Source organism: Anopheles merus, chromosome 2R (genome assembly GCF_017562075.2).
Source record: "Anopheles merus strain MAF chromosome 2R, AmerM5.1, whole genome shotgun sequence".
Lineage (NCBI taxonomy): Eukaryota > Metazoa > Arthropoda > Insecta > Diptera > Culicidae > Anopheles > Anopheles merus.
Genome location: NC_054082.1, coordinates 57,274,734 through 57,284,144, shown reverse-complemented (window position 1 = coordinate 57,284,144; position 9,411 = coordinate 57,274,734). Strand labels below are relative to the sequence as shown.

Sequence of the window (9,411 nt, the reverse complement as noted above, 5' to 3'; positions counted from 1 at the left end):
TATTATTATTCTTGTCATTACGGGCTTCGCGATCATGTTGGTCTTTTCAGGTCTTGAGTACCACGCAGCCGGATAGTCAGCCCTTGCTACGGCGGACGGTTCATACGCGGTTAGAACCCACGACGAGCATGCAGATGTGAGGAATGACGGCGGTGCCGCGGGACCGCTCCTATGCAGCGTGCAACTCGCATACTGCCACACTGTCTCCTGTCCGGTGCATACGCAGCAGGCAGGAGGAAGGATGCACCTCCTCAACAAAAAAAACACCGTCATGAACCAGCGGCGGATCTAACGGTAGACAGACTAGGCGGTCGCCGAAGATCTCTAGTATGTAGTATGGCGTATATTTACAAGTGGACAGAATATTAGCGACAAGGGCCCGCGGAAAGATGGTCGTTGGGGCCCCGTGGCGGGAGAACCATTTGCCCCCCCCCCTCCCCCCTCATGCCGGCAATAATTGTACACTCTTAAGAAATTTTGCCGAATCTCGGTTAATTTTTGCCGAGATCTGCACAACTGAGATCTCGGCAAATATCTCGGTTAAATTTCTGTTGCCGACATCTCGGTTAATGTCATTTTGTTTTGACGTTTACGTTTAACCGAGATATTCGGTTAGAGCAAATCGAGATTTCGGCTAAATATAAAAACATTTTATTTTTATTTTAGTGATTTTATTTGCGTATCAAATGGGTTTTTTTTTGTGATGGAAAGCGTTGGGACAGGCGCCGATTCAACCGCCGGATGGGGCACAGCGTTTGGATGTGGTACCGGTACAGGAAAATGAGCCGAACAAGCAGCGGGCACTGGTACAGGCACGGTTCTGTAAAGCGGGCAGAGTGAAACAAGTCTGAGTGAACCCTTTTTAGATTTCATGTGATCGAGTGTTGATACTTACCTCGTGTAGGTGACCGGAAATGAATCCTGAAAGTCTGAACGGTCTGGCAAAGGTTGAACCAACCGGATTAGCTTCCACATCTGATCCTTAAATAGGGACTGCTCCGAGCGACGCTCTGAAGAGCACCGGTTGCGTGCGCTGATGGAGTTTCCTAGCCCCAACCCTGCTTCATACCTGTGCTCGATCGCACGCTACTGATTCTCGTTTTTTTCACGCTGAGAGACTCATTTTCTTTTTTTTTACATTTTTTATTTTACATCACAACATCACTCCGAAAGGTTTTCGTTTCATTAGCATGAGATTAGCAGAATGGCGAATGACAGATAGAATACCGAGCCTCGGCTAATCCAAGTAGTAAAGCTGAATTCTCGGTTATTTTGACGGATTATCTCGGTGACAGCAGTGTTAACGTATGTGCTCGGCATTTGTGTTGCCGAGTTTCGGTTCAAATTTTTATTTAACTGATATTTCAGTTTTAAATGGTACTGATTTTCGGCTACTGGGTTTTTTCAACTGACATATCAGCAAGAATCGAAAGAGCCGACGGATTTCGGCAGTTTTTTTAACCGAGGTCGTGAAATATTTTTAAGTGTGTAGGGCCTGTGACCGATGATCGTAAAGGTCCCATGGCCTAAGCCCCCTCCCCCTCCCTCCCTCCGCTGACAATTTAGATATACTGTTAAATCTCCCAACAGCTGTGTGCCAGTACCCCCTCCCCCCGGTCATCAGTTACCATTTACAGGGGTCTCAATTCGTCTTTCCGCTTTTCATGAACACCTTCCTTTCCGATGGATCATAACATTCCGGAAGAGCATACATTCGGCGACAGTTTTGCACACACACGCACACTCACACCCTTGCGCAGACGGCTCAACATATCTAATCTACACCATACGTAATCTACACCATACGAAAGCAAAAAAGCTTAGTGTAACAAAGTTATGCTTAATGCTTAACACGTTAAGTTCGATGGCAGGCCCCAGGGACTGCCAGTGAACTTTCCAGTATACCGGTTTCACTATCAGCTTGCGTTCTAGATGCTGGCGGAACGGTAAGCTCATGAAAATCAGCGCCGGGCTGAACGTGTTAATGCGAATTAGGGTTCTGCGCGTTGCACAGCAAACCCTCCTGCGTAAACTAGCGATTCCGCAGTCATTTTTATATTACAGTGTTTGAACTCATTGCGCTTTTTTGGTTTGATTTGTGAAAATGCAACTTCATCGCCGCAATGTTTGTTAACGGCATTTTTAGGCGCCACAACAGCTCGCGAGCATTGACCACACGCGAGAAAGAGATGGCGCTATGGAGGGAAAAAGCACGGACGACGGCTGACAGCGATTGACCGTCTGACGCAAGGTGTGTTTATTGAGGAGGTAAATTAGTAGCGCGTTTGCCGGGCGCCATCATTGAGAATTGTTATGTCAAATCGCATACAATTTTCCATACCCCCCTCCATCCCTTCATATGAGTATGAAGGCGGAGCCAGGGACATGTATCTCGACGAGCTGCTTGACAAATTTGCCGTTGGAGAGAAAAGGAAGGCATGATAAAATTCTCCGAACGCCTTGATTTCTTCCGTCGCTTTGCGCAGCGGGACCTCATTATACATTCCACCTTGCACAATACGAAAAGAGGAAGAAGAGAAACGTCATTCTCCATACAAAATGTATGAAATACCCGGGTATGCTGGTTGCCAACTTACGTGTTAAGTTAAAAAAATCAAAATAAAATACTTACAGGCTGTTTGAAATTACAACTTATGCACCAAAAAATCATAAATTAAAAGTTGGGCGGCTACGGAAAATTTAAGGTCAATAAAAGCAATGAATCAAAAGTTATTGCAGTTTGAAGTTGTAAAAAATACCCGGGTATCCGGTTGCCAACTTAAACGTTAAACTAACATGTTATTTGATTAAAAACATTTTAAAAAAATAATTGAAAATGTGCTCAAATTGATTTTTCTGTGTTTGGCGCGTAAACAAACTGTATACAGGCGGTCCTCGAGATACACGGTACCTCTTATACGCGGATTCAGAGATACGCGGTTTTCCAAATTTGACAGTTCTTTGAGCAAATTGCACTGATTTGACACATCCATTGTGAAATACCAAATAATTTCCATATTGATCGAATGTAAAATACCATTTCAAAAAGTTTAAAACTGTTCAATTCAGTAGAAACATATCAAATAATTAATTTGGTGGCTAAAACCACCCCCTACTTGCAAAATTGCACGAAAATTAGTGATATTTTGGCGGGAAATCACGAGATTCGACTTACGCGGAAATTAGAGATACGCGGTATTTTGCGACCGTTTTCGGTCCCCATTAACCGTGTATCTCGGGGACCGCCTGTAATTCGTTTGTTTCGGTTGGAGCAGAAATGTCACGCGAGACTGTTTGTAAAATTGAGCTACTTTTAGCCGCGCGAGACTTTTTCGCTCTATGTCTATTTGAACGGTGATATTCTAGAATGCGATTGATGGCAGGTTTATTTTGATTCGGTAACAAATCGTAAATCCTAGAAGTTAATTAATGGCTGCATTTTCATTCTTCAGTCGTTTCCTTTTACGTTCAAAACAGTTTGCAGCCATACGAAGCTTCCACATGTCCTCCGCACGAGAAAGATCTGAAAAGGTTTTAGAAGAGTTGAAGGGAAAAAATCCGTACTTCGAAAAGTATGCTAGCAAAATCGCCGCGGTGCAGCAAAATTCACCAGAAGAATTTCTATCCCGGTTAGATAATGTGGATAAAGAAAAGAAAAAGCCTAAGTTTGGACTTTCTGAAGTGCAACGTGACTATTCGGAACTTCTCCAACCAAAAGCTCCACTCGGAACCGAATCATCGCGAGACATTACGCATCGTAAACTGAGTGATGTTATGCGGCTGGAGTTGATTGAAGATAAGTCTGCAGACGACATCAAGCATTTATGGCTGGAATATCATAGGGATAAAGATGTCATAACGGCTGCTATACCAGTTGATCAATTCAACCAAATGATGAAATGTGCAAAGCAGTACCCAGTGTTTATACTTCCTATTCCTCGAAGCGAAGGGTACGAGTTCATAATGCTACAATTTGCAGCTAATACGATTCATTTCACGCCTTTGTTAAATTACCAGGTATGTTGGAATTTTCGACTGGGCTTAAAATTAGGAATGCCTTCTACTAATGAAATAATTGATTTCAGGTCCACAAAGAAAATGCCCCTGAATGTTTAAACATCACCATGTTTACAGAATGTTCTGATAAAGGAATCATACTGATGCGGGGAGAATATGATACCAAAGTAATCAATGCACAGGAAGCACAGTGTTTAGCCAATCAAGTCCAACTTTATTATTGTCAGAAGAATGTATCTAAATTGCATCTGCTTGAAACGTTTACTAGACATCCGGATAAGTTTAAACACATGGACATCATCGAGGAGTTGAACAATTTAAAAATTTAATAGTTTTTTTCTTATGAAGGTACTTAATTGTTATCAGAACATAGCTTCCTGGGAGTCCTGTATTGTTGTTGCTTCCAATATATCTTGCGATAAATATACCGGGGTGTCTGCAAAATTTTTGTTTGGCTCGAGATAGTTAATCGTTTGAAAATGATTTGGAAAAGTTTTGTTCATTATCGTTTCATTAGATGGAGTGCCAAAATCAAATCTTCGGTCGGTACTAGTTCCATCGATGTTGAAATCTTCATCCTTAAGCAACCCATCCAGTTTTTCCGCCAAGAAATCGTCCCTGGCAATTAGATCTACAAGAAAGGTGGATTCATCGTACAAGCATTGTGGATGTTCGTGGCGTGCGAATCTGATCGGGGAAGGTGGAGATGCAGTCTGCAAACGATAGATATGAATAACAAATGACAAAACTAAGCAAGAAAATAACAAATTACTTACAAGCAGTAAATCGTCTTGGGTTGCATCAACGTGTGGAAGTTTTTGAGAACAAGTTTCCATGAAAAAAGGAAAATTGTTCGGAATATTTTGGTCGATAGCAGTTGAATCTGTTTCCAGCATAAGATCGTCCACGGCGACGCAAGTTTGATTATGCGTTGTTTTAGGAGGTACTATCGATATGGGACGACTATGAGCAATGAGAGGATATTTCTTCTTGTTAGTTAACTGGTGGTTCTTGCTAACAATGGGTGTAACGTCAATTTTCTTTTTTCCAGGTTTTGTGGGATGAGGTTCTTTTTGCATTTCTAATTTGAACAACTGATGCAAGGGTGGGTTTGAGCCAGTTTTTCTCAGAAGCGTTTCCATTTCATCTCGCTGGAAGTTTAAAGCGCTTTGACAACCGTGCTCTTTAGCTACGATATTAAAATATTCTACGCAACTTTTCAAAAAAGTATCCCATATGGTAGATTTGAAGCAGGCATTTTTCTTTTGATTGGGCTTATTAGTCTGAAATTCGTCTGGATCAGATAATACCCCCGACACGCCGAAAGAAGTCAAACGATCGAAAGGTGTCGATGTTGCTGGTGGGATAAAGTTGTTCGTTACATTGCCTAGCGTCCGGTCAACCATATTGAACGGCAGTTTCATTTGTTCTGTCCCGGAAAAAAAATTGCCAGGCAAATTCAGGTAATCATCCTTTCGAGAAGTTTTCTGAATTACAGCCCGTTGTTCGTGTTTGCTGCACTGCTGATCAATCCATCGCATTAATCCTGTTTTCGATCTGCGCGTTGGTTCTTGACGAATAAAGCCTCCACAATTTGTGTTGCGTTCAAAGCGCGCATAAACCGCACGGTCAAATATACCTGGTTGTTTGCAATTATCAAAAATTTTGCTTTCGGATCGGGAGAAGTTCTTCCGCGTTTCAATTGAGGGATTTGTAATGGAATTAACAGTGTTACGGGCAAGAAAATCTTTAAACAACTGTTGCACATAAACACTGTGGTCTTGTTTGGGATGCCTCCATCCACGACGCTTAGACATATTGGATTTATGTTCGAGCAAGCCGCTTAACTTAGATGGCACATGTGACAGTGAAATGGATCAGTATAGATTTCGATGTCGTGTCGATAAATAAACGAAAAATATTTTCGCAATCTCAGGAACATTTGAAATTAACAGGTGTCCGTCAAATACACTGTAAGCCGGAGCTCTTGCACCAAAACAAGACATCGAACAAGAAAAATGTATGAGCGTATCTACATACACCGAAAGAGCAGCTGAGACAATAACTGACAGCATAATGGGTATAACTAAGGACTGTGTAGGAACGAGGTCAAGAATTAGGCCCGTGGCAGCGCTCATCCGATGCGATTTTATTGGACGAGATTGTTATGGGATTTGACAGATAACGTCGGACATGCGATTTCGTCGTACGACGGAATCAAAAATTTTTGATTCCGTCGTATCGTCGCATCCGATTTTATCTGTCAATGTAATCATGCAGTTTATGTAGGAACAATATCAAAATATTTTTTTATAATGGTTTAACAATTCAAATCATTCGAATTTTCGCAATATAAGCCGAAATAGTGTTTGACAGAAGCGTCCGATAAAATCGCATCGGATGAGCGTTGCCACCGCCCTTAGTCAGTTTGGCCATCTTGGATGCCTTTTGACAGCAGAAAGTCCTGAAAAACTCATCAAACCCTAAAACCAGTATTATTAAAAGAGGCATCAATACAATAAGTGAAATATTCAATAACCAATTTACAATTTTCTTCTAATGATCAAATCGATTTTCATTTTTATCACAATTAAAATTTGAATCAAAAGGGCTTTCAAATGTCAAACTGCCTGTAACGAACTTTGTCTACTTGTCAAATCGTTATACAGGTTTCTACATACACCGAGACTGCAGGAAAGAGATGGCTGTGAGAGAATTGACAATCGGTTTCTCACGCCGGTGTGTGTGTAGAAGCTCTAAAAAGCGCTCATTTCATCTCTATGATGTTAAAAAATCCATTTTATCGCTAAAATGAAGTCAAAAAAGTTTCTTTTACTTTTTAATAATATTTATACGATTATTAGACGGCATAAATGCAACCTAATTGATCGTTCCCCATAAACTGCCGATTCAATTTTTTCTCAGCTCCATCGTTATTTGCATGCCGAGGAGATTTCTCTCACCGAAAATGCTGTCAGTCGCTGTCAAAGCATGCTGTCAGTTATTTTCTCAGCTGCTTTCTCGGTGTATGTAGAAACGCTCCCAAAGGAAGGCTTAAGTCGAAATAGTTGTAAGTCAAATATCTGTGAAGTTAAATTTTATAACTGAAATTGAAGAGTCGGAATCCATAAAATCGTGGGTAAAAGTACGGCTTAGCCCTCTACGTTACGCTAGCGTTACGCGTAACGCCTGTTGATCGCAAACCCAAGCAGCATTTTTTGAACGCCTGTTTTAACCGTCGTGGATGATCAAATTGATAGATATCAATGTCTAATAATCTAAACCTTCAGCAATCATTCATAAGGTTTAGATTCATTGATAATTCATTAGAATAAAAAAGTAATTATATGACTTGTATCAAAAAAAATTTTTGATTCCGTCGTATCGTCGCATCCGATTTTATCTGTCAATGTAATCATGCAGTTTATGTAGGTGATTACATTGATGATTACTACTACTTACTACTACCTTACTACTTTTGATATCCATTAGTGTTATAGCAACTTTAAAAATATTGCTTAGCCACCTATTGGTAAAATTATGATATTGAAATCATAATCAATGTGTAAATATTTTTGGTAAACTAAAAAATGTAAATGCATTTATTAACCTGCATCATTGTCCTAATAAGAGTGTTTTTCAACTAAATGCAATTATGATTTAGATGGCCACAAACAAAGATTTGATAAAAAAAATATTTTTCAAATATTTAACTTAATTAAAAATATTTTACACATTTTTTATGTTCTACTTATTCGAAATATTACTCCAATTTAAAGTTTCAAGGCTTTTTAGATTTTTTCTTGATTATTTCTCATAAACTATATATATTACTTGTGTTTTTGAATTTGATATCCTAGATTTTGGTTAATGTTAAAGCAATTTTTTTTATTTGCATAGCAGTTGAAAATATTCTTTGTTAAAATAATGCATTCTGGTCGGTCGCGTGGAAATCGCCTAAGGCAGCGGTCAGGACTTCGCCGCATGCGATTTTGCCGCAAGCTTTTGTATGGGATTTGACGTTATTGACAGCACTTGCGAATCTGCCAAAATCATTTGATATTGCCGCATCGCCGCATGCGATTTTATTTTAGATGTCAAGTGTCTAAAATCGTATCAAATAATGATTATCTTTATAAAGAAATAACAAAATATCATTATAATACCTTGAAAAGCTAGTAAATTGAGAAAACTCTTTTCTTGCCGCATGCGGCGAAGTTCTGACCGCTGCCTAAGGCGGCGCTCTAGCAGCAATCGAACACGACATCCGACACGAACAAACCCATAAAATCATATGGAGGTGCACTGTCAGACACAAACAAACAAACAAGACAAACATCGAGTCGAACATGTCAGTTGATTCTGTCTTTGATGTTCGATACCCACCTGTGCTTTGAATACCTTGGCTGTCAAACGCTTCTCAGCTACAGTAGATAGAATTCAATTCGGGACAATTTCAAGTTTGTTTTCGTATTTTGTCTCGTTTTCTTCTTAAAATTCGCCTGCAAAATATTTTAAATATCTATCAATAATATTTGCAATGCTTCACAATCAATTTTAACATCAAATATACAGGTTTGAAACGTATTGAACTATTGCGTGTACATAATGCATGTGTATGCACTGTATGTGTTTCGCATGGACGTTTGTTTACATTTTTCAATATTAAATTTGAATGATTTTTATGTTATTATTGATGTGAATAACTAGTAAATTATTTGTTGAATCTTCCCCCTGCAGATGGATATTCATTTTAACTTTGAAAATGCTTCATTTTCGAGATAAAAAGATAGGCGTATTGCAGTGCATCATGACAGGTCTGTAAGACGTCGAACATCTGACAGAGCACCTATCGAACAGAGTCGTGTTTGTTTGTTTCGTTCGATTGGTCCCAGAGCGCCGCCTTAGGCATCTGCAGGGGGAAGATTCAACAAATAATTTACTAGTTATTCACATCAATAATAACATAAAAATCATTCAAATTTAATATTGAAAAATGTAAACAAACGTCCATGCGAAACACATACAGTGCATACACATGCATTATGTACACGCAATAGTTCAATACGTTTCAAACCTGTATATTTGATGTTAAAATTGATTGTGAAGCATTGCAAATATTATTGATAGATATTTAAAATATTTTGCAGGCGAATTTTAAGAAGAAAACGAGACAAAATACGAAAACAAACTTGAAATTGTCCCGAATTGAATTCTATCTACTGTAGCTGAGAAGCGTTTGACAGCCAAGGTATTCAAAGCACAGGTGGGTATCGAACATCAAAGACAGAATCAACTGACATGTTCGACTCGATGTTTGTCTTGTTTGTTTGTTTGTGTCTGACAGTGCACCTCCATATGATTTTATGGGTTTGTTCGTGTCGGATGTCGTGT

General features: G+C 39.5%; 2 protein-coding genes across 5 annotated transcripts; one reads left to right on the top strand and one right to left on the bottom strand.

Annotated features, from left to right (window-relative positions):
- The first annotated feature begins 3,288 nt into the window (after nt 1–3,288).
- Nucleotides 3,289–4,451, top strand: LOC121589764 (ATP synthase mitochondrial F1 complex assembly factor 1). Of its 4 annotated transcripts, none has more exons than XM_041908880.1 (3): nt 3,289–3,398; nt 3,478–4,017; nt 4,086–4,451. In XM_041908880.1, exons 2-3 carry the CDS (start codon nt 3,502–3,504, stop codon nt 4,344–4,346), a joined length of 777 nt encoding a protein of 258 aa, XP_041764814.1. In that variant the 5' UTR covers nt 3,289–3,398; nt 3,478–3,501; the 3' UTR covers nt 4,347–4,451. The 4 variants fall into 4 exon arrangements, with proteins under 4 accessions (XP_041764814.1, XP_041764816.1, XP_041764815.1 ...); XM_041908882.1 differs by having other exon boundaries at nt 3,289–3,379; nt 3,453–4,017; nt 4,086–4,450; XM_041908881.1 differs by having other exon boundaries at nt 3,291–3,398; nt 3,453–4,017; nt 4,086–4,450.
- On the bottom strand, nt 4,211–6,203 carry LOC121589763. Its single transcript, XM_041908878.1, has 2 exons — nt 4,794–6,203; nt 4,211–4,730 (listed from the first exon to the last, which is right to left on the bottom strand). The coding sequence occupies exons 1-2, from the start codon at nt 5,832–5,834 to the stop codon at nt 4,380–4,382; spliced, it is 1,392 nt and encodes a 463-aa protein (XP_041764812.1). The 5' UTR covers nt 5,835–6,203; the 3' UTR covers nt 4,211–4,379.
- Nucleotides 6,204–9,411: the final 3,208 nt, after the last annotated feature.